The sequence below is a fragment of the Gavia stellata genome, chromosome 1 (genome assembly GCF_030936135.1).
Source record: "Gavia stellata isolate bGavSte3 chromosome 1, bGavSte3.hap2, whole genome shotgun sequence".
NCBI lineage: Eukaryota > Metazoa > Chordata > Aves > Gaviiformes > Gaviidae > Gavia > Gavia stellata.
The window spans coordinates 67,610,039-67,635,131 of NC_082594.1; the positions used below are offsets into that span (position 1 = coordinate 67,610,039).

The 25,093-nt window shown below is 46.5% G+C and overlaps 1 protein-coding gene across 1 annotated transcript; it reads right to left on the reverse strand.

Annotated features, from left to right (window-relative positions):
• Window positions 1-2,951: 2,951 nt before the first annotated feature.
• Window positions 2,952-7,287, reverse strand: LOC104259070 (F-box only protein 36-like). Its single transcript, XM_009814362.2, has 4 exons — window positions 7,181-7,287; window positions 5,724-5,832; window positions 3,874-4,046; window positions 2,952-3,107 (listed from the first exon to the last, which is right to left on the reverse strand). Exons 1-4 carry the CDS (start codon window positions 7,283-7,285, stop codon window positions 2,952-2,954), a joined length of 543 nt encoding a protein of 180 aa, XP_009812664.2. The 5' UTR covers window positions 7,286-7,287.
• Window positions 7,288-25,093: the final 17,806 nt, after the last annotated feature.

The following is a 25,093-nucleotide window of genomic DNA, read 5'->3' on the forward strand; positions in this document are numbered from 1 at the left end:
AGATCTAGGCCAAATTCTGCCCTCTGATGCAGGCACACATATATATATAAAAGTGTGTATATATATAGCTTCCATTGGTTTCAATGATAGCCGCATGTTTACGGAGGGGCAGAACATGTTCATTTATCTTTCATGGCTGAAAATTTCTCAGTCGTCTGAAACTGAGACCTGCTTTGTCATTGAAGTTACATAGTAAGACAATTTATTTTTACATCCTTTTTGAACATTTTATTATTAAGCATAACATCTGATTGTTCTAGACTGAAAAATTATTTATTGTATTTTCCCAGATATTAAGCATTAAATAGAATAAAAGCAAAAAGATTTTGACTATGATTTTGAGACATGATCTTCTGCAATTTTTTTCACCTATTACTCTAGAAAAATAAAGTAAGATGCTATGCTACTTGGTATTCTTCAGTACTAGATAAAAATACAGTTGAGGAGAATTTCACTATCAAGCTACGAGAGTGAGCTGCCAACTAAAATTACTTCAAGCTTAAGTAAAACTGCTGTTGGAGAATCATTTGGGTTTAGCTCCATCTAAAGTTTATCTTATTTGCCAAGTTTATCCTGACTGCAGAGGAAGGATTTTGTCTTGGCATCCTGGCTGAGTCAGGCAGCGTTAGTACGAGGCAGGCGTTCCGCTCAGTGAAAGAGCCCGGCTTGGTCCAAGGAGAAGGAGACTTCCCAGGAAAGTTCTCCTGCAGTAGAGCCAGACAGGGCTGATATCTTCACCAGACGAGGCTCTGCTCAAAAGCAAGCATTTCCCACCTGTTTGGATGCCCAGGGGGGGCTGGAGGAGGGGGTCTCACCTGTGAGAGGGACCTGTAGGACCCAGAAAAGCAGCAATTTTGCACATGCTCACAAACTCAAGCTTGATATCTTTAGGCCAATGGTGGCTTTCAGGCTACTCCCCCTCCTTCACCCAAGTGCCTAGGTTATAAGTACTTGATAGCATTATAGGTAATTGACTAAACACAGTTTCTTTAGCAGTAATTTTCCATTTGGGGGCGTCTTATTTTCCATTTCTTTTAGTTACCAGAGACTGGACATCAAACCTCGACTCAGTAAAAACTGTCAAGGTTTAAACATCCGTATCTGTCAGGTCAAGCTGCCATGCCCTCACTGACCGCGATTCCTGCCGCCTGTTCACTTATTTTTGCTTACTTGTGAATGCAGCCTCCTGCACGGGGCGGGCAGAGAGCCTGGCCTTTGACTTCCATATTCATGTGGAAGGAATATGCAGGACATTCGGATTCAGACATGGAGTGAGGGCTCATCAGTGTCTGCACCATGGCCACATTCCGAGCAGCCCCCGCTTCCTGACGGCTTGGCTGCGCCGCTTGAGGAACTCTTAGGACAACCTCTGTTATTCAGCAGGTACCAGTATCTATTCCTCCCACATCTGAGGGGCCCAGTGGAAGGTGCTGGCCATCAGCAGCAGGATCCAAGCATTTCTGTAGCCATGCAACACCTGCCACGACAAGCTCAGGAGAGATGGGAGCAGCATGAAGCACCGGGAGCAGCAGGAGCCCGGGGTGCGAGGGAGTGCTGCCCACAGGCTCTCCGCTAAAGTGTGACCCCGAGGAGATGAGAAATGCCTCCTGCCAGCAGAAAAAACACCCCAGCTGAGCGTCCCCTCTCTGTGCTGATGGCCATCTCAGACAGTGCCAGCAGGACGGCATGTGCTTGTGGGAGCAGAGATTGGGTTTGGGATGGGGGCTTGTACAGCCATATCTGTAGGGAAGACTGCACCCCTCACCTGACAGGGGCTCAGGAGGCACTGCCCGCTGGAATTGAGCATGTACCTCATGGTAACGCTGCAAAATATGATGGCCAAAGAAGCAGAATGCATTTCCAAGTCCGTACCCCAGTGTCTCCTGCATGGGGATGCAGCAGGGTCTGAGCCTGCTCCCCTCACCAGGAGGCAGGCGGGAAGAGCTGCCACCTGCTCTGCGCTTGCTCATTCTTCTACACTTCTCCCGATGACACCAAATAAACACAGGCTCGCAGTCTGTCTTTGTGCAAACTCAGCGTGGCGTGAGAGCTTTATTGCCACAACAGTAACTTTGTTTTGCAAATTCAGCTTTGCTAAAAGTAGATACAGCGTCCCTGAGGAATGGGAATTGTGTCTGGTTACATCACAGCTGACTTTGGTGCCATCTGTTTTCTTGCTTTCAAAATAAATTTAATAAAAAACTTCACCGGCTTGATAGCTTCCCTGAATTTCTGTTGCCCTGCTTCTTACTGAGTCCTGAGGCCATCGACGTTTTGCAATAAGGAACTCACTTGGTGCATCAAACTGGAATTGGGCTCCATTCTGTCATGAGCTACTGTGTTACGGGAAACTGATGTGGAATGTAAATATTCAGTAAAAAAACCTGCATTCATGCCTGTCACACTTTTAAAGAGAAGCTTATTCAGCTCCAAAACATCGTACTGACAACTTCACATTCAATTCTGCTGCTTCTTTTCATTTAAAATCCAATGTCTGTAAGTTGTTTTCAGAGAGTCCGTGGAGGTCGATGGCTCATCTCCCTGGCCGTGGTAAGCCAACACTGCTCTTCATGCTGCAGGCAGTTTCTCTGCTAGCCTCTATTTGCAGCATTAGTCCCAAACGGCCCAAAGAAAGGTGTGAATTGTTAACATGACAAAAAACACTGACTGTGTAAAAAATTATATTGAACTCCAAAATAAAGCATGCTTAAAAAGGAAAAAAATAAACTGATTTAGTACTCCCCCCAACCTGATGTAATACAGAATGTTAACAATCAGCTGGAAATGTGACTTGTGAGTTGGTGGTGCTGTCTGAGTCTTAAATGATGAGAGGAGAAACTTAGAATGCTCCAGTGATTATTATTTATTTATAACTCTGTTTCCTTTGAAAGACAGAGTCTGTGAAACAAATGGGAAATTTATTGAGCTTTATCTAATAATTTCCAAGTGACTTAAAAGAATGCGCTCTGTCTTCTCTGCATCCGCTTGGGCTTTTCATTGAAGTTCATCAGCTTCTTGAAGACTGAGAATGTCACCCTCTTCTTACCAAGAGCTGGTTTATCTCTTAACAGTTTAACTCTCTCCCAAACCTCTTCACTGCTGCATAACTAAAAAAGAAGTATTTTCCAGATATATTTTGTGGTTTACACTTCATTAAGCCACATCCTAATCTCTTGAACATGTACCATTTGCACATCTCATGTAACAACTATGTAAATACTATCAGAGGCTCATTACTGTTACATATGTAAATATTACAGTATTTTGATTCAAAAGGACACAAGCACAGATGATGTTGGGCTGCAGTTGAGAATGCAGTGTTCTTTGCCCAATTCCAACTAGCAGCCTTGATTAGAAAAATGAAATACGCAAAGGAAGAGTAAAGACTAACTTCAGAGGGGTTTTAGATCCTGGTACAAAAACAGCATATTGACTCATGGTCAATCCATAATTGCCTCCCAGCATGTGCAGAAGGCAGGAGATAGATACAAAAAGATGCAGAAGTGAGAAGCTCTTTTTTTTTTTGCTCTTTAAAAATGTTTATATATTCTAAAATAAACTATTAATATTCTGCATAAAGCTTGCAGGATCTTTTTTTTTTTTTTTAAATCAGGTTCTCAGTTGCCAGCTCTTGTGAACAGAGAAGTAATGCTAGAAGGATGCAGCGGGCCACACAGAGTGTTTAGGTTATCCACAGCATGAAGGACCTGGCCCATTACTACTGATCTGTGCCCAGGTCTATCTTGTGCTGCTTTCCATCTCTGGCTACCACAGAAATGCAGATGGTTCTTCTGAATGAGACCGAAGCGAAGTTCCACCTCATATTGTTTCTTAACAGTGAACTTGAATACGAGCACCGATACCTGACATTACCTGCTGGAACTTCTTGCATGTTTTTGACAGCTGTTGAAGGTCATCAGCATCTAGAAATGACAGTATGTGTACAATTAAGTTCTCGGGCATTCGGACAAGAAAATCGTAATGCCTCTGACATAAATTAACTGTGTACTCCAGCGTGTTGTTACCAAAGATGCTCCTCACCCGTCCTGTGTTACAATAAAAGAACAAGACAGAGAAGAATAAACACAAAATAATCCTCATGTAACCTGATTATTTTAAAACGTGCGATAAAATTGGGCTAGGAATATACCAGTACTTTGGTGTTAGGAGGAAAGAGGTTGGGAGAGGTTGGAACTCGAGAAGAGACAATAGATTGGGCAATTGCTGTATATGTTGATGAGAAAGAGGAAGGGTGAGCTGATGACAGGCTGGATGGTGGCTGTACCTGGAATTGCAGAGGTTGGGCATGACTGGTTCAAAACTTCTCTGAAGCATTAGCACAGGCTGGGTGGAGAGCACCCACCAGCCTGGTCCTGCTGGGGACCCCACAGCCCCCGTACACCTTGATCAGGCACACTTATGACAGCCTTCAAGCAGCAAAGAGGGTCTGCAGCAACCACAGCCATTTTTCAGTGGTATAAAGGGAGAAGAGGGCATTGCTGTTCAACGTACTTCTCCTTCACAGAGCAGAAGAGAACAGCAAAGAGATGTGAAGATGCTACTGAGGGAGAGAGGATCTGTCAGGGTCCCAGATGTATGAAAAGGCTCTGCAGCCTCTTCCCTCCCTGCTCCGAGGGGTTTGGCTGGCCGAGCTCAAGGTCTGGCCATGCACCTCCTGCACCCCAACCCATAGGCTCAATTTCCTGGCTTGACCTTGGACCTCCTGCCCACCCTGGCTCCCAGCTCCCGGCTCCCCTTCCCTCGCAGAGCAGCTGGCTCTCCGCCACTCCTGCAGCTACTACTAAAGAGAGAGGACTCGCTCCACTGACAGCAACGTTGTTTAGTTCAGAGTTGGGTATTCTGCCTCTCCTCCCCTGAAAAGCAACAACTCAAGAGACTCCATTGAAGTGAAATGAAATACTCAAGAGAGGTAATTTAGCCCTCCACACAGGGCGAAGTCCAAAACAATTAAAAAGGGAGTATTAAAAGTGATTAGCTTAGGAATGTCAAATGAAAAATGGAAACACTTCCACAGCTGAATAGACTCAGTGTTGTTTCCTTAATTTATAACACTATTGTGCAATACAAACATTAAAGTTGATTGTGTATTGAAAACTTTTAAGTTCCTTATTTAAAGATCAAATACCTACAAACAAAACACTTGGAAATGTATTACGTAGGGTAGAAATGTACTCAACGGGTATTTAAGACATACTTCCAATGACTTATGATTTCTCCATAGCTACAGTGTTAGGTAACAGGTTTATTGCTCTATTCATTACAGTCATTACCACATAATAAGAACAAAAAGGCAATTCCAGAAAGTAATTTACAGGCCTAGAAGAAAGAATGAAATGAAATGAAATAAAATAGCTGTCTTGTATGATCATACTCCATGCCTTCAAACTGTTGACATTTTCACTGAGGGGGAAACTTCCCAGGTGAATATGATCATTTTTTACATTTTGCTTGCACAAAAAAGATAATCTAGAACTGCAAACTATATGCAAGCATGTCTCATAATAATATTAATTGAAAGGGGGAGACTCATGAAATTTTAGCATGAGTTCATAAATCAAATTAAATCCCTAGATGTAGAGAAAAAAATTCTTAAAAAGTTAGGAAAAAAAGTTTAACCATACAGTACGAAAAAGTCTTATTCACTAGGGCTGAGATGGCTTCTAACACTTTGTGTATTCTCTGTTTGCCAGTGCAATACTTGCTCTGTAACTGCTGATCCAGCAAAAATTCTGTATGGAGTTTCTTCACCTCCTTTGGGAAAATCTTCTCCTGACTAGGTTGAAAGGAAATCCTCCAAGTAGTCCAGATCACCTACAGAAATAAACAGCATGAAAAAAGAACAGAAGTTAACTTAGTTTGGCCAAGAAGAAATGTCATAAATGGGGTACACCAGATTTGTTTGGAATTTAATGAAGTGTTTAATTCATTCAGAGCGAGGGAAGACAGAGCAAGCTCCTGCTCCCCAAGAACACATCACACAGGAGATGGTTGCAACCAGGGAAAAAGGAGGGTGGGTTTCAACTAAAGGACACTCCTGGCACAGGAACAATGAATATATGTCCTATAGTCAAAAGGAGGTGAGCCTGGAACATGACTACACAGAAGAACATGTAGGCACCCAGCCTACGGTGTTAGCTTTCTCCTGTGGCATCTAGAGGTGAAACAAAGAAAAAAATTCTTCATCAATCATTAGTTGTGGTTGATCACTACACTTCCACTACATTTTTACAGCACACATAGGATTGATTTTCTTAAAACCTAGCCACAACTGCTGAAAAAATACTGCTTCTATAAAAATACCCTGTAAGGTGTGACAGATCACTGCTAAATGTTACCTGACACTACGGCTGATCAGGGAGACAGGTACCAGCTTTTTTGAAAATGCTACTGGTTTTGGCTAATGTTTCAAAATTATTGAATGTAATTTGAAGTTCATTTTCCCTCTCTATCTGACAGGGACAGCAGAAGCTGTTTTGAGGGACTTCTTTTTTTCCCCGTAGGGTAAGCCTGGGACTCTCAGGTGGCAAATGCTGACAGCTCCTGTATCAAACACATTTAAAATATGGAGTGATTTTTTTAAGGTGGGTAAGTTCCCTTCTCAAAAATTATTTAGCTCCTTTTAAGAAGAGGATTGAAACTCTTGTCTCTGAGGTCACTCTAAAAACATCCTTGTGCCATAAGACATAAAACGAAAGCAAATTACTGCTGCCACCAAACTCTTAGCTATTTAATTTCTTGTTGATGCATGTTTAACTTCATGCTATTGAGATTTTTTTTGATGTGCCGTGGTTCAAATAAAACCCATGAAGGACTTCTAAATGCCAGCGGAGTGGAGGTGTTGGAGAACTTCATGCTTGAAAACAAAATGTAAATCTGTGCTTTCTCTGAAGAAAGTTTACCATCAGAATCATGCTCAGCAGGCAGGAAAGAGCATTTAATATAAATTAAAGGATTCAAATTATGTCACTTTTCAAAATATCTTTTGGCCTCACTATAAGGCTGTTTGACAGCTTACCAGGATGTTGTGCAGTTTCGGCACCAACAGAGTTTTTCCTTTCCAGAAGCGTAACAATGCAATCAACTTTTTTTACCTTGCAGGTGTCAGCACCAGCGAATGCTTGCAAAGACATCCGTGTTCAGACTCATCCTGCCTCCTTACCTCTGCGCTGGTGATGGTGAACCGGTGGAAGTCTTTGCTGGGGGGAGGAGACTGGCAGTGGATCTCGTGAAGGGTCTCCTGCAGAAGGGACACCATGGTGCTCATTCTTCCGAACCTGTAAGCAGCAAAACTAACCCCTGTCTGCCAATTTTGCTTCTACGGACCCAGTGCTTCAGCTCAGACTGCTCCCCAGTCTTGTCACAGCAACGGCATCCACATATCTGTGCCAGCCTGCTCAAGAGGAATGATTAACAGTCCAAGCCTTTTGCAGGTGCACAATGCTTTCGGAAAGCCTATGGCTAGAGCCACAGCCACAGCTATGATCTCCACGCAGCACTGATATTCCCCAGCTGGCTTTGCAGTTACCCTACAGCGGCCGCAGGGCTAATACAGCTCGATGGCTACCCCTGCCAGGCTGCTGGTTAGCACCAGCATCACTGGGGCAAAGACTGCTTGAAATGCTCTGCTGAAGAGAAAGAGAAAGGATTTTCACAAAAGGTTTTTATTTTACATAGCACAGGTGGCTTTTGTTTCTGTCAAATTTCTCTAGTTGCTGTGGGTCAGTGGAGATGAAATCCTCTAGAGAGACAACAGGATTTTGAAGGTGGAGAATGGGAGACGAAGGAAGAACAGGGCTGCCTCTTAATAAGACAGCACAATCTCATTTTTACACAGATGACAGAATCACAGAATCACAGAATCACTAAAGTTGGAAAAGACCTGTAAGATCATCAAGTCCAACCTAAAAAAAAAAAAACAAAAAATCAAAACCCCACAACACACCAAAAACCAACCCACCCAACACCACAGCACCATGCCCATCAAGCTACATCCCACAATGCCACATCCACACGCTCCTTGAATACCTCCAGGGAGGGTGACTCTACCACCTCCCTGGGCAGCCTGTGACTAAGGCCTCAATCCTCCGGACAGGTGAACTTATGTACGGAAGTCTGCTCACACCAAGCCGCTGGTTTGCAGGGCTTAGTCAGTGCCTGCTCCTCAGGTAGAGAGCTCTGCCTAGAGAATGCTCTTGGGAAAGGGATCATCGTTCCATCAGTTCAGTTTCTAACAATCAATAAAAAGGAAGGGGCGGTGAATCCACTGCTGGGATCCTACAGGCCTGAGCTGAGGGGAGCAGCCAGAAAAGGCTGGTGGAGTTGCCTTCCTTCAGAGCTCACTGCCTGGCCGTGACGTCTTGATGCTAGAGGGTGACTGAGCTCCCGACTGACCGGGGCGATGCCTCCCCGCTGACCGGCCGGTCCTGGCAGGGCGTGCAGGTGTGCTGTTTACATCGGCAGCACACCGACAGGGATCCCTCTTCTACAGGTGGATTGCTGCTGGGTACATAGAAAGGAAATTTATGAGGCAAAAAAAGCTTGCTCCAAAACCCACAAGATGTTACGCATGAGAAATTTTAAACAGGTATTTCCAAATTCACAGGAGCTTTTACACATTCACTTTTTGTCTTCGACGTAGCTCATTTTTCTAAATTTTCAGTAATGTAGCCAAAAGTGTGACAAAAATACAATTATTCGTATTAAAAATGATGTTTGTTAATTATGGAAACTTACTCTGAGCCAAATGCTCAGAGTATGGCTAAAACTACTTCCACAGTTTTTTCTTGACAGAAGGCATAGTAAGAAACTCCATGTGACGAATATTTCTTTGAATTTTACCATTAGAAAACATTATTATTTAAAGAGCTTTTCAAGAGATCAATATGAAACTATGAGTTCCACATCACTCGTTTCCAAGGCCAAAGCTAGTTCTGCACAGATTTCATCATGGTTTATAGTATCTGGAGGCAAATCAAATCTCTAGTTGGAAACTTTTTGTAAAAGACAAGTTTCTGAATGTTTGTATTAAATATGCTTCCAGAGCTGATTGAGAAGTCACAAGAACTCTCATTCTCAGAAGAATAATTTTTACACTCAGCTACAGTTTGGCCATGTTAATTCAAAGGACAAAAAGTCCACTACTTCTCTTAAGTATTACTTTTGCCCTCAGGGGTTTACAGTGAGGGACAGATTCTCAGCTACTGTAAACCAGCATAACTCCACGGAAACTAATTTGTCCCTGTACTAAAAGAACTGGTCATCTGCAAAAACAGCAATCAGGAGCATGGCCAGCAGGCCAAGCAAATTTATGCAGCAATACGAAATAGCCAGGTGACTAGAGAAAGGAGGAAGCCTGGCCAACATTTTTCTAAATAGTCCTAGGAAGGTTAGGTTCACACACACGTCAGTGAATAAGCTATGAAAAATTAATAATGGGATGTAACTTTCCTTCCCTGACTATCGGTTTGGGTGAAAAAATAAGAAATGGGGAATATGCATTATTTTGAAGGTCTTGCACTTGCTGAATTAATCTGGGTCAGATATTGGTTTGAATTTTCAGTTTAAGCTCTCTCCGTCTTGCACATCAAATAAAATGTTGCTTTCATTATCGTCCATTATTTTTGAGAGAAGACCTACCCTGTTAGCTCGTGTCAGATAAACACTTTGCAAAGACACAGCAGCCTAATTTAAAGTGTTCAGCACATTCTCTCAGGATAACGTGAATCCCCAAAAGAACTTGCCTCTGCTCCCTAACATCAGTCATTTCAGTAAAGGGAAGCAAAATAAAAATGAAGGAACTAAACATGGACCTTGGCTCCACCAAGCATGCAGTAACCTACCACTCTACTCCTATGACAGAAAAAGGACTTGGCAAACCTCGTATGGTCTGAACTTCAGGGACAGTGGCCAGCCAGCCAGCACCTGGTTTTGGTGGTTTGAGTTCAGTAGTGCTGAGGAGAATGCTGATGGTCTTCAAAACACAGAAACCAGCCTGCAACAAAACTGTAGAGGTACTGATGTGTGCTGAGATTCATGGACCATCCATCAAAAGACTTAAGGCTTTGAAATATTTTCTTTTTCTTTCATTTTTTTTAATTCACACCCAAGGTTTTTCAGCCACAACGTACGCTTCTACATTGGGTGTACGAGTGGAAGAGCTCTGACTCTAAAAGAAGGCAAAGGGGGGATCACCTTCCTACAGCTCCTCTTTCTCCCCGCTCTGTGAGAGCCCCAAAATTGCCCTGTAGTCTTGAGGGAAATCTACCACCTTTAGACAAAGAAGCAAGAAGAAGCTGTGGGGGTTGGTTAAAGCAGCTCAGCAGTAATCAAAACTCCTTCTGCGCTGCCAGGGTGCTGGGACCTCGCTGGAGCAGTGGTGGCTCTCACCCCACCTGCGCTTTACAGACCTCACTAAAATCTTTCTGGGTCTTTCTGTTGCCGTAGTGACATGCTGTGGCACCATCATGTCATGGAGATTGGAGAGAACAATGCCATACAAGACCTATACATAACAGTATAGGTTATTCCTTATCAAAATAATACTAACCAGATGAGACTATTTAATTTTTGTATGTTGGAAAACAGAAAAAATGGCCATTGTCTTGTAAAGGCCCTTGAGATTGTCTCCTTCTGTGACCCTTTTTGTGTTCAGCCCTGGCTGCTACAAGCAAGAATTTGCCACATGTAACATAGCTATTTTCCATAGATTTTTTTTTTACTTATTCTTTAAAGACATTACACACTTTTCATGTATTTGTGCACCAGTGCTCCTGCTCTCACCGGCCATCCCCAGGCTCATGGAGATAGGCACATGGCAACTTGTTCTTTTAGACCTCCATTGCATTATACAGTTGCACATGTGTGTGCATGCACACACACACACAGAGGGATACACACATTTTTTAATACCAAATACTACAGTCTTTCTTTGCAGAGATCCACCAGTTGAAAAACGTTAGTGTCTCCACCATATGGGGTATACAAAGACAAGCTCCTTGTCCCACTCAGAAAATGAAAATAGGAGACACAAATAGCTAATGCTGGAACCAAGCACACCCCATTAGTTCAGCTGTACAGATGCTATCAAGCCCTCTCTCCTTTCTGTTTCTTTTATTGCATTGTCCTGCACTGAGCTCTCTCCCCAGACACAGTCGACCAACCTGCATTAGGAGACACCACAGTACATGACTCCCTGGCCCACGTGAACCATACACAAAAGGCCTCAGACCCACTGAAGCCCCGAGCCTCATCTCTCCTAGGAGGCAGAGGCCCCCAAGAGCCCCCAGACAACTCTGCACTGCCCCTTCCCTTCCTTCCGCATGGGCCCGCTTGCTGCCCTGCGCTGGAGGATGTAAGGTAGGCCAGCGAAGACCTCAGGTTCCCCTTTCCTTCCTCTCTAACAGGCCAAACGCCACGGAGAGCAGACAAAGTGTTTCAGACTGTTTTCCATCCTCACCATCTGAAGGGTGAGACACACAGGTTGTGTGCCAGGCTGGCATGAATTTGGTTTTGATAAACAAGCACTAGAAGGTGGCGAGTACTAGTGCTTTAGCAAGTAAGGGCAGAACACGGCAATACAAGATCAGATGGAAAGTGCATCTGACCTCCTCTCTGAGAAGAGACATCAGATGCTTAGGGCTGAGCTGGACAAGCACACAGGTTGTCCTCCCTCATTACAGCAATTTCTGTTTCAGAGACTTACTGAAACAAGGTAGTATATTTGTATTTAATAGCCCTTGATACATTTTTTGCATGAGTTAACATGATCATTTTTTGTATCCAAAGAAACTTCAGCAATTGAAATATCCTGTGGCAAGGGCTCCCATGGGTTTCTTAGATACTGCGTGGGAAGAGCCACCCTCTTCTGTTTCATCTAACTTGTCTCCTGCTAGTTTTCTTTCAAGCCCCCTTGTTCTTTCAGTGGAAATAATTATCGTGTCCTCTCACACCAGTTGCTCCATGTCACAGTCAGCTCCTTTTCCTAAAATGTCCTCACATCCAACTTGCTTATTGACAGCAGTCAGGTCATATCTTCGTAGAATTACCTACTAAAATCCCAAGTTATTTTTTCCTAAATAAGATCAATACCTCAAAGCTGGTTATAATACAATGTTAAGGTTAGGACTGTATGTTTTATTCCTAACCTACATTTGGACTTCTGTGATTTTATCATTCATTACCATGATGGCCTACTGCAGCTCTTCAAACTTGCACTCCTATTGCCCTGAATAATATAATGTCATTGGCAGACTTTGTCACCTCACCACCCATCCCCTGTTCCAAATCATTTAGGAGTACATTGCTAGCACAGATTCCCCTCCATTTCAGAAAACTGGCCATTTACTCCTCTTTAAACCAGTTTTTGCACCCTTGTGAGACCTTCTCCATTGTCTCATACTGATTTAGCTTCTTTACAAGCCTTTGGTGAGACACCTTATTGAAGATCAGTTGTAAATCGAAGTGGACTAACTCAATCCGTCTTGCTCACTTTTTGTATCCTTAAAAGATGTGTACTGATCTTCCTCTTGCAAAAGATACGTTGACTCCTTCCCGATGTCCCACATATGCCTATATTTTTATTCTGTTATAGTTTGGGGGTTTTTTTTAATCTGCCTGGTAGATGTCCACATCAGATCTACAGGTCTGAAATCTCTACATCCCAGCAAAATTCTTTTTAAGAACTGGTGACAGGTTTTCAAACTGGCATTTTTCCTGATTCCAGACTCAGCTTAAAGTCAAAGATCATAACACCCAGTTTACATTTCAGCCATTTCAGCCTTTTTTAGAAGCTCTTGAGTGAATATAATCTGGTTCTGGCAATATGTTTCCTTTTTTTTTTCCTTCTAATTTTTCCATATATGTTGCCCATATGGAAGCCTAGGTACAGATATCAGTGTCATCAGGACACTACAACTGCATTTACAAAAGCTGCGACAAAATCAGTTGAACATAGCTCAAAACAAGTTATGCTAAGAACTAGAAAACATTCTTGAAGTTTCTTGCAAAGACAGTATTTTTGACTCTGTGCCACAAGTTAGTGGAGGGTAGGGCAGTGTTTCCGGTTAAGTTTCACAATATACTTACTCTGTTAATTTACTTTCCTGCAACGATTCACTATTTGCCACTGTTGTGCTTTTCTTATGACAAATTTCTGCAAAAAGAGAATGTAAGAATAATGGAAGAAAGGAATCATCAAAAAATTATTAAAGAAAAGGGACATGAGTTGTGACAGTAACAACTACAGTTCTGTGGAGTATCTTTTGAAATGTTAATATTTTTGTAGTATGTGAGAATGTTGAATGAATCAATGAAAAGCACCTACATCCTGCCCTAGCTTTTGTTAATTCTCAGAAGGACTTCAACAGTATTAGCAGAAATACTAAAAATTTACAGAAGCTGTACAGAAACCACTCAGAACCTTTAGAAATGCTAAACATACTGTAATCTCCAGTTGGGAGTTAACTGGCCTGATGTTCCTCCTAAAGCTCAAGAAGTGTATGTATTTCTGTCCTGCTGTTTCGTGCCATTACTGATTTTTTTTCTGCAACCAACCTTCAGTCAGTTCAGCTCCTTACGGCTTAAGCTTGGAGACCTGAGCTTTGCTGATGAAATCTGCATTCAAGAAACACTGGCCAAAAATATTTAGCAAAAGACCAATTATTTATTCAGAAGTGCTAAACAAAGGTCTAATAGTCAGAAGATAAAAACCACAGGCACTAGAAATGGACATGGCCTTACGTAATCTCACTGTTTCAGAACCACTGAGAACTGGACATAAGTTCAATTTTCTGGACAATATCTCTTACCTTACCTGGTATAGTAATGTGGTATAGGGGTGAATATGCTGGGGAAGTGCTATTTTAAGAATATGTAAGTCTAACAATAACAGCATCAATGACAAATTGAATCTGTAACAGCACTGAACTAAACAAATTCCTGCTGGGAGTCATGGGAGAGATACAAGACTATCTAACAGGAGTTTTATTTGTGGCTGCCTGAACTATTTATTTATATTAAAATGTCAGCCAAAATAAATAATGTGGAGGCCTTGGAACAGGCAGAACTAAATACAGCTACACAAATAACATAAAGGAGAAAGTTGTCTTGGCCAAGCTTCGAGAGGGCCCAACACCAAGCTTAGTCCAGCTATGCTTTAGAAACCCCACGACAAATGAAAGAAAGTTTGACACAGAAGGACCTTTCCTAGCATCATACTGACTGTAGCAGAAAACAGAAAGACTGAACAAGCCCCATGAACCGATCCAGCGTAGCTCAGCACGGTCCAGCACTGCTGCTAAATAACAGTTACCTGATGGCCTGAAAAGCCAAAAAAAGTATTAACAAAGGATCCATGACTACTTTCCTGGATTAAACACAATCTTTTCAAGTGTCGCTGAAAATGGCTAATAGGGATTGATGGGAAACAACCATTTATAATTGAGGAAGAGGTTTATAACTTAATATAATAATTTAATATAATGCAGGAATAGATCTCTTGGAAGATGTTGGACCAGAGAAAGACCATAAAGATATGCTGGTATTTTAAAAGAAAGTCATGTAACATAAAGTAAGTTAATTTAGAAAAAAAGCCTTTTTCTGCTATAAACTGTAAATTAGTTTAATCGGATGTTACATCTTTAGCCTACGGAAGGGAAAGGGCTCAGTTGCATATCAATACACCCTTATTTCAAGGCCTTTATAAAGGTGTCTATCTGGAGCAAGGTATGTAAGTTCTCCTTACAGTCGATAGAGATCTCGGTTTGATGCATTCGTCTAACCAGAAGCATCTAGAGAGCCCTGAATTGCTCTGGGGTTTCTGCCTGGCCTCGAGGAACCATTCCAGGACTCCAGGACGAGCAGGTCACACTCCCTTCCCCTGTGCAGATGTCTCAGATACCCTGGGGCACTTCAAGGAGCACTTACTATTTACATTTAAGCAACTGAACTGAGCTCATCACCTGTATGGTCAGTAACGCCTAGGAGCTATGTAGATCACCCTGGAGTAGGTACCTGCATTCAGTCAGCTGAATAGCTCCCTGGAGCTGCACTGACAATCACGGCAGCTTTGACATTAGAATAGAATAGAATAGAATAGAATAGAATAGAATAGAATAGAATAGAATAGAATAGAATAACAGAACAATACTTCTCGTGGCCTCATGGACATTAGCTCTGGCGCAGAGAGGGGATGGCTAATAGGGGTGGTCTCTGGGTGCAGGGTTGGTTTCTGCCATGACCTGAGGGAACAGTAGCAGCACTGGGTTTGTCCTTAGGAGGCGAGTGGCAGAGGACATGTCAGGGACACCCAGTAGCTGTGCCCAGTGCATGGTCACCAAGGGCAGGGGCAGGCCCCCTGGTCATAGGGACTGCCTCGGGGCCAGCACCCCAAAGGCCTTCCTCCAAAGGGTGCTGGGTGCAGGGGTGGCGGGTGGGGCTTCGCACGGAGCGGGGAGGCCCATCACCCCTGTGTCACAGTGCCACCACCCAGCAGCACAGCAATCACAATGCCCCAGAGCAGGATAAAAAGGGGCCTCCTCCTGTGTCCTGCTGCCAGCCTGCCCAGCTTGGCCATTGGGACAAAGCTGGCCCGGGGGCAGCCCAAAGACATCCGAGAGGAGCTCCTTGAGGAGCCGGTCAAATTACTTTGAGGGGGCTGAGGGAGGAAGACTGGAGGCTGGACCAGGCTGCTGGAGGTTCTCCGCTGCCAGGCCAGCTCCTGGCCGGGCCACGTTCAAAGCTCATCTGATGGAGGCAAGTCCTTTTCAGCCGGATAGCAGTGGCAAGACCAAGGAAATGCCTTCTTGAGCAGCACTGCAGAGCTCGCGTCCTCATCCCCTGCGGAGCCAGGGGCAGCAGCCATAAGAAATGGGATGCACAGATGTTGCAATGGGTCCCAGTGTTTTGGAGCACCCACTGGTGTCCTGCCAGGTGCGGGGAGGATTCTTGCCACCGAGGTCAATCAGGCTGGGGGCCTTTTGCCACTCTTGGAAGCCCCCGAGATTGCTCCACATTGAGGGAGAATAGGGGTTGGGCATCTCCTGGGAGGCATCACCAGCCTGTGGGACGGGAAGGCAGGTCTCCCTCACATACTCAGGGAAGAACCGATCACCAGCTCTGGAGTCAGAATTTTCCCCCGGGGTAGATTGGCACTGGTCCCTAGAGGTTTTTTGCTTTCCTCTGCAGCACTGAGCATGGCCCCTCGCCAGGGCTCCTTTGGGCCATTTTGGCTAGGTACCTGCTGCTCATGCTCCATGAAGGTGGCCCTCATGCCTAGCATCCATGGGGAGGAAGCTTTCTAGACTCCCAGAGCGGGCCCCCAGGGTGGCCCCTGGGGTTTGCTTCTTGTCTTCTGTTAGCACTGAGTACAACCCCTTGTCAGGGCTCCTCTGGGCCCTTTTGGCTAGGTTCTTGCCTGCTGCTCTTGCAGCACGAAGGCACCACTCTTGCCATGGCTCTCTCCATCTCTCTTTCCCGTCGCAAGTTTGTAGCAGGAGCAAGCTCTGCTCTTCCCTTGGCTGCTTTTCGCCTGGTGTTTTTGCTTATGCAAAACAGCCTGTGCTTGGAAAGGCTCCGGGCTGGCTGCACCATCAGGAGCTGCCACTTTTCAGCTCTCCCTGCATGCAATACAAGCACCAGGGAGGCACGAGAGCACTTCTCATGCATCACTGGCCAAGAAGCATAGCAGAGGAAGTTTTGGAAGGCAAAAAGTGTCCTTCTCGTTGCTATGTGTCATACTTATAAAAATACCCCATGGTACCACACACCTCTTCTACTACTTCTTTTGTGTGTGGTCAGTCCCGATCCTCATTCTTCAAGTTCTCGCTCTTCAGGAAACAGGAACTGCTTGGCCTGTATTCCTGCTGCTACTTTCTGTAGCTCAGTAACTTGCCTTTGCCAGACTGCAAGGGATGTTTTTTGAAGCTAAACTGAAGAATGCACCAGCTTGCTTCTGGCTACACATGTGCACTGTGTTAACACTTGTGAGCATTGGCTCCAAAACAGATTCAGAAAAATCAAATAAAATCAAATCCTGTTTCCAAATCGCTTATGACCTTTGTGATATGTGTCCTTCGAAGTGTTTTTGGAGCTGAAAAACTCCTGGCATTTCGGGCAAATAATGGTCTCATCGTTACTCGACTCATGGTGAGTGCAGGGAATAGAATAGAATAGCATAGTTATGCTGTCATGCCTAGAGTTACGCATGACAAGCTATGACCTAGGTCTGAGGGGTCCATCCAGGAGAGCGGCTCTCTGCAGTGCACGTCCCAGGCCAATCCAGGAGAGAGTAGTACAGATGGGCACACCTACAACATTGCTCAGGCAGGGACTGAAGGCCCCAGGCTGAGCTGAGACACATCCCCTGGGCTCTTGGCAGGAGACGGTGTGGGTGGGGGTCCTAGCGGAGGTCGGTCCCAGCCATTGAGCCCTATGAGCACCCCGAGGACCCTGGCAGAAGTAGGCCTGCACTGCTCATATGCTCTCCTTTAGACATTGACGGTTGGCCACCTTGGAGACAGAGTATTGGGCCATATGGACCTTCACTCTGAGGGACTACTGATGTTCACAGGCTCTTTTGTCTTATTATGTTTTTCCAAGGGCAACAGCTCAGGCATTTCCAAAAAACGAGTACGAGCAGAAAAAAAATCCATGGGGAAATGAACAGGTATTGCTCGCCTCAAAAAGATTTGCAGCCATTTAGTTGAGGAGCACCTCCTGCTTCAGACTGAGGGCTTGATCTTTCAGCCTCACTAGTGTCAGAGATGTGGGGTTTCCCCATCCTGTGGAAACCTAGCTAAACTGGATGAACACTTTCAAAACTTTCAAAAACGGCACCTCACACATACTTTTTGCAAGTTTGTTCAGATGATCAAATTATCTCAAGACTATCCACAGCTCTCACCCCCATCAGAAGGTACATGCTTCCTTCCCACGAAGTGACAAAGCCAATGCCTAGGCTGGGACATGGTTACCCATTCAATGCCTTCTACTAGTGCTGGGCTGGGAAGAAATGTCATCAGAGATTTCCTCAGCATGTACTGCTAGGGAAAGAAGGAGATAGGAAGACTACTAGAATGGAACAGAATAGAATGGAGTAGTTCAGTTGGAAGGGACCTACAACGATCATCTAGTCCAACTGCCTGACCAATCCAGGGCTGACCAAAAGTTAACGCATGTTATTAAGGGCATTTGTCCAAATGCCTCTTAAACACTGACAGGCTTGGGGCATCAACCACCTCTCTAAGGAAGCTTGTTCCAGTGGTTGACCACTCTCTCAGTAAAGAAATGCTTACCAATATCCATTCGGAACCTCCCCTGGCACAGCTCTGAACCATTCCCATGCATCCTATCACTGGATACCAGGGAGAAGAGCTCAGCACCTCCCTCTCCACTTCCCCACCTCAGGAAGCTAGAACGAGCAATGGGGTCGCCCCTCAGCCTCCTTCTCTCCAAGCTAGACAAAAAGCACATGCAAGCACCCAGATAAGGTATCTTAAGCCACAGCTGAACCTTACCCCGGGATGCCACTCAGGTGAACAGCTGCGGAAGTTAACCCGGAGAAAGCATGTTTCTTGTGCTTTGCCTCACCACGGTGTTCCCTGGGGCCGCTCCCCGGCCCACGTTCCGTGTGGGGAAGACACAGAGCTTTGCTGTGGGGTGCCCAGGGCGACTTCGCCGCTCAGACGGCGTAACCGTGAGGAAGCGACTTCCCGAGCCGCCCTCTCGCGGGGACGCAACTGCGCCCCGCTCCGCCGCCTCTCCCCGTCTCTCCGTGCCCCCCCCAGGCGCAGCCGCCGCTAACGCCTCGCGCCAGCCGCCGGGCGGCACGCACCACACAGCCGCGCCTGCCGGGGGCTCGCCCACCCCGCGAAGCGCGGCCCCGGGCGGCCAGCCCGGAGCCACGGCCGGGAGGAGGCCCGGAGGCCGGCCGAGCCTGCTCCCGGGGCGGCGTTTCGTCTCCCCCTCCCCGGGAACGGCCGCGCCGGCGCCGCGGGCCGCCCGCCTCCCTCCGCGGGGGCTGTGGCGGCGGAACACCGCCAAGCCGCCGTGCCCCGACCCGCCCTCTCAGCGCCGCGGGGCCTAACGGTGCGGGGCAGCAGGAACCGGCTGGGCCGCAACGGAGCCGCCGGGCACGGGAAGCCGCGGCGGCGGAGAGCGGCCCTCGCCAGCGGCTGGCCGCCCCTCGCCCCTCCAACAGCCGCGGCGCTGGGCGGGCGGGGGCGGCGCCCCCCCACCGCGCGAGCCTGCCGGAGCCGTCGCCGGGGCGAGCCTCTCCGGTGTAGGAGCGCCCCCTGCCGGCTGGGCGGGGCGCCCCGTGACGGATCGGGTCTGGGGGGGGAACGGGCACAGCGCCGCGCCCCCCTTCCCTCTCCTCCACCACAGCAGCGGCACGTGACTAGGCCCGCGCGCTGCCCTCCTGACGGGCTCTCCCCCACCGCCAGGGGAGGGCGGGGCGGGGGCGGGGCTGCGCCCAGCGCCGGCGCTTCCGGTTGGGCGGCGGGCGGGCCCGGGGGAGCGATAAAGCGGCCGCTATTCGGCCGCGCGCCTCCTCCCAGAGCCCCCCCCCCCCCCCCTTCCCCCTCCCCCTCCCCTCTTCGCCATCCCCCCTCCTCCTCCCCGCCCCTCGCGCGGCCCGAGCCCGCGAGCGCTGCCGGCCCGGTCTGCTGCCGTCACCGCTGTTGGCGGGGGTGCGCCCGGCCCCTCCCCCCGGCCCGGCGCCTCGCCGCCGCCCTGGAGGTGCCTCAACGGTGAGTGCGGGCGGGGGGGGTCCCTCTCAGCCCCCCCGCTCCCGCCGCCGGCGCACGCACAGAGCGGCCGGCCGGGGCCCGGCCCGCTCCCCTCCCCCTGGGCACCGGGCCTGGGCCTTCCCCTTGTCCAGCCCCCGCCGCGGCGTCGCGCCGGGTGAGCGGGCGGCCGTTGGGGGCGGGGGGGTGTCACGCCGGCGGGCGGCGGTTGGTGCCGGCGCGGGGGAACAAAACCGGCGGGGCGTAAGTGGCGGCGCCGCGCGTGGGGAGGGCGGGAGGGAGAGAGGAGGCGGCGGGGGAGACCGCCGGGCCGTGCGGGAATGAATGGGCGCGCGGCGCGGGCCCCTGCTCCGGGGGGAGCGGCCCTGGGGGGGCCGGGCGGCGGCGAAGCTGGCTGCCCTGGGAACGGCCGGTCCACAGGCACCCTCTCCCTGAAAGAAAGTTAAGGCGATGGCCGGCGGGGCGAGGAGCAGGTGGAGCACGCTGCGGGTTCTGCTTTCCTCACAGCCAGACGCTGCGGGACGCCTCGGGAGAGCGAGTTTTGCACGGGACGTGCCCCCGACGGGACTGTCCTCTTCACTCGTGACAGAAATAACGGCGAGGAGGGACTGCATCGCCCGTGAGGCATCAGTGAGGCAGATGCAAACCGAAGGCTCAAAACATGTCGCTGGGTCGCATCCTTACATCGTTAGGGAGGGATGCAGCGAGTCGACTAACAGTGGCTTTTAGAGCTGACTTCTGAACTGAAGGAGGCTCATTTGTGTTAACTGTACTCACTTTTTGGAGCCTAGAGAAAGGGCAGGGGGAATAGTCGTGCCTATAGTAGCTGGTGCAGGTGTTGGGAGGGTTTGATGCTTGACTGTGCAGAGGGGAGCTGCATTAGTTGATAACAGTTCAGCAGTGTTAGAAGTAAGAGGGGTAGTTGGAAGCTTGACTTGTAGTGAGTTGAGTGAGGAATATAGAGGCTTTGGATTTCATTTTTCTCTTCCATAAGCTCCTCTGGAACCTCATTTGCTTTTAGGATAATGTAAATGGAATTCCTAGCCTGGTGTCGCCAAGATTCACAACCTTGATTTCACGATTCCTGACTAGATTGTGTGCTCTGGTGGGTCCAGTGACACTTTATTCGCTTAGGCTCAGCACTGTAGAAATAAGGTTTCTGGGCCATTTTTGGAAGCTATCTATGCGCTGTTGTGAACTTGTTAGTTAGTTAGAAAGCCCTATCAGAAGTACATGGAATTAATTTTTCCTACCCTGAATGTGTTATAGGTACACTGATATTACTGTGCAGTTCAGACTGTTGTTAGATGTTGCATTAAGAACTAATGTTGCTGTGTAGACTTGTCATTCTCTTAGCAAAGGTGCAAATCTTGCAAAATAACTGCAGTTCTGTCCCCTTCGTTTTTCTTAAGTCATCTGCACGTGCATCAAGTATTGTCACTTTGCAACTCTCTTCTGACTTGAACCTTTCCTGGAAACATGGGACTGCATAATACAGCCATTTCCTGCCTGGATCTGGTGTCTCACGTGTTCTCACAGCATATCTCACTGTTTCAGTGGCTGGCCAGGTCAGCTTGTTTGTGCCTTTTTTAGGTGTGTAATTTTGAAGACGTGGTTCAGCGATCATCGCTGATGGAACTTAGCCCGTATAGATGGGCTGGCAGCTGGGAGTTCGGTTGTGAGGATGCGGTCAGATTCCTGTGGACGCTGCTGGATTAGCAGGGGCATAGTGCTGCCCATCCTGTTCATGGTCCGTCGGAAGTGACCCCCTTACCTGCCGTTTGTGTTGTGCAGTGCCTGCTCTGCTGCACTGTGGGGATGTTTGTGTGCAGCTTCCTCTGGGAGCTAAACTTCTGTTTCTTTTGTCAGTCACAACACAGCGATGTAGCTTCAAGAGAAGCATCGTATTGCCACCATACTGCCATTTACTTTTTGGCACTGCAAGAACCTGTCATCGTTCCTTTTGCTTAAACACAGCAATAGTCTGGATCTTCTCCTGCTAGTAGAGGCAATGATGCAGCTGTATCCAGCTTTCTTGTGCTGGGAACAAACTTTACCATTGGCTCTCTTCACTGATAGAGGAAGTGGCTGAACTGTTTGTCTGCAAGAAAATTCCAAGGATGATGAAAATGAACAGCCATCCTTCCTGTGCAGTGACTGTGCTTATCAGAGTAGAGTTGTGATGTGTGGTGCTCCGTAAAAGTTGGAGGATTATCATAGGAAGGTGAGCATTCATAGAAGTATGGGCTGACTTCGTCCTTTGCTTGATGAACATAATGATAGATGGAATGGTGTCTTGAAGTTGAGCGGGAGGTCATTGGACACCTCTACTTCCCACTGGTGTGTTGCCTATCATTTCAAGGTTGCATGGATGGCAGTACCATTTTTAAGTCTTATCTCACATTGTATGTAGGGAATCCCATACAGATGTAGGGAATCACGGAAGAGAGCACTTTCTTCTTGAGGGCTTTTCCAACGGTGCTGGCCTCATTGATGTGTGTTGCATGTCCTCATTATCTGCTTGTGTCTTACCAGGATCGATTCTTTATCAAGAGGAAAAGAGGAATAGATCCTTCTGCCAGTGAGAACCAGGACAGTCTGATTTTGAAGAATGATATGACAGACTACTTGTTGCTGTGTTCTGAAATTCTACATGTCATATTAAAAGCAACCTGTAATTTTCTGTGCTCACAGGCAGTCTAGATCTTTAGCTTTGAGCCCTTCATTGCTTTCCTCTGGCACTGCATCATGACAGTCACAGCTTATCCTCTGCAGGGGAAGAATGCGGGGATATATTAAAGGTTGCAACACTTAATGTAGAATGTGTTTATTAAAAATAACCTGAAATGATTAATAGATGTGTAGCTATGAAATTGGAATGGGGTTGAGAAGTGGAGACATCTTAGCTGCCAGAGTCAGTGTTGTGCGATCCCCTGGGTAGATTCTTTCTTATACACAGTATCTCCTGCACATTTCTTTTCTACTACTGGGAGGTTTTTGAGAGGCTGTAGAAAGTATCGCTTAATCTTCAGTGGGATCCTCATGGATGATGGGATGCCGAATCTAGGAACTGGCTCTGAAGTGGCTGGGAAGATACCAGGAGGTCTGTCTGCTCTGTGCATTAGCTTAGGCCGCTCCTGGCTGGCTCTGCTGCAATGGGACTGTTTAGAAAACAGTAGCATGCTGTTTCTCAAACTTTCACCCAACTAGGGAAGGCAGGATCCAGCGCAAAGCAAATTCTGATGCAGGAGTTGACGGCAAAGAGAAATGTGAAGCAGACAGTTATCTGTGTGACCAACCTGAGTATAGAGGAGGGCAGTAATCAGAGCTACATAGAGACAGTGGCATTTGAGCTCAAAGTGAGAAGGGGTCAGGAGGGATTGACAGGAAAATCTTACAGACTAGCTATTCAGCTATGTGCAAGGTAAACCAGCAACATTTCGAGTTTACGCCTTCAGAAGTGTTTCAACAAATTTAAATTGACAGCATGAGTTAGTAGTGGCTCAGCACTGTTCGAGTTTGTTACTGGTCTCACAGTCACTATTCTAAAACCAGATTTGCTGTTCTATGGTGTCATGGCCTAAGGTGCTGCAATACCAAAGAGTTGTCTTGCTCAGTAGTATGCCTCAATTAAGTAGAGATTTCAGCAGAAGAGGCAGTTTCTTCAGTGACTACTAAGTACAGTGTACTGAAGTTATAAAATTAAAAATGGTGAGTGATGGCAGTGTGAGAGAAAGTACCACCAACTCTTTAATGTTATTTCTTATGCCAAAGGCTTGAATGTCAACCTTTGGATGTCTGGAGATGAAAATGAGGAAGTGGCTGTAACTTCTCTAGTTCCAGAATAACCTCCTGGTCAAAAAAGCTTAGCAGCAACTTGGACAATTTGTGGAAGGGAGCCAGGGACCTTTTTGTTAAGAAAAGAAATCGGGGAGCCAGGACCAACTCACTGTTGCATTTGGAAAGGAAATGGAAATTTCCATTGTAAAGTAAGATAGGACTGAATAAAAGGAGAGGATGGGAGGTTGGGATGAAGTGTAGTTGAGAGCAGTGAATAACAGAAAACTCCAGAAAGGGCAACAGTTAGGTGATGTGTAAAGAGGAGGGAAATTATGAAGAGGGTAGAAGAGCTTGTCTGGTAAACTTTGTTGTAAGCTATGGTAGATTCAGTTTCGCAAAGCCTTTTTTGGTTTTCTAGAGATAAAATGGACAATTCAGGATTACCACCAATTTTGGAAGTGGCAAATTCCCTTTCAGTTCTGAAAATGTGATTAGTGCAGTATGTCCTTACAGTCCTAATTATGTTCTGCTATGACTTATTTAAAAAAAAATTCTTTTCTTAAGCTTGTGTCATAAATTCAGAATTTTTTGCTTTCAAATTGAAATCTTCCTTTCTTTCCATCGCCCCAAATCCCCCGACCAAAAAATAAACCCTAATTCCTGAAGACTTTTAGGTCTTTTGGAGTGTTAAGATGTGGCTTGCTTTGGGGTTTTTCAATTGACAAGTTGTGTGCTATTGCAGAAACACAGACCACTGAGCACTGCTATTATCTTTGTGTTTTGTTTTGATGTTTTACAGGAATATAAAGTTTGTTATAAGATGCTGGGAAGTGTTTTGTGGTCAACACCGAATGCTGTGTGAACTACATTTTGGGGTGTCTTTTGTATGGCTGTTAGTAGTGCTGGGAAACTAAAATTTATACCCAAAAGGACCTTCTACTTCAGTATTTGTAGAGCAGTGCAATTACTTCTCATGTGTAGCTAGCCTGTGGTCGGATGCTATTCATTTGTCTCACAGATGTAAAGCAGGATTCTTCTTCAAGCTCTGTCCGTGGTCCCGCCATGCTTCCTGATTGGAAATCTACCTATTCCTGTAACTTAACGTGACGTGCATACACATAATGCATACAAAGAAGTTGTTCCATGAGCAGCTGAACCTTTATTTCTTAGGGATTTGTGCCCTCTGCTTCTCAGCCAATCTCTCTTTCCTGATTTTTTTTTTTTTTTCTGTATCCATGTCATCCTTTAGTAGCACTGCTAATTTACTTTCATTCTGTCCCAGCCTCAAATCCAAAGCAGCTCACCACTGTAGTATTTTTAATGCCTTCTCTTTTTCCATAATGACAAGCTGAATCAGACACTGCTTGTTCTGCAGGTTTTAAGACTATTTGCATACTGACCATTTATGTACTGATTATAAGCTAAACAGCCAGTAACTCTTAAATGAAATATTCAGCCTTAGCCTCAGTGGAGGCATTTCTTTTGTTCTCGACTCAGTTCCTGATTTTCATGAAACTTGTAGAAATTTAAAATGAGGCTGGATTGCTTTG

Excerpts from the sequence above, each read along its gene's own strand:
- LOC104259070 (XM_009814362.2), bottom strand. The coding sequence starts at position 7,285 with ATGAGCACCATGGTGTCCCTTCTGCAGGAGACCCTTCACGAGATCCAC. Across the intron at positions 5,833-7,180 it reads TCACCATCACCAGCGCAGAG|GTGATCTGGACTACTTGGAG; the intron begins GTAAGGAGGCAG and ends TTATTTCTGTAG. Across the intron at positions 4,047-5,723 it reads GCTGGATCAGCAGTTACAGA|GACGGGTGAGGAGCATCTTT; the intron begins GCAAGTATTGCA and ends ATTGTAACACAG.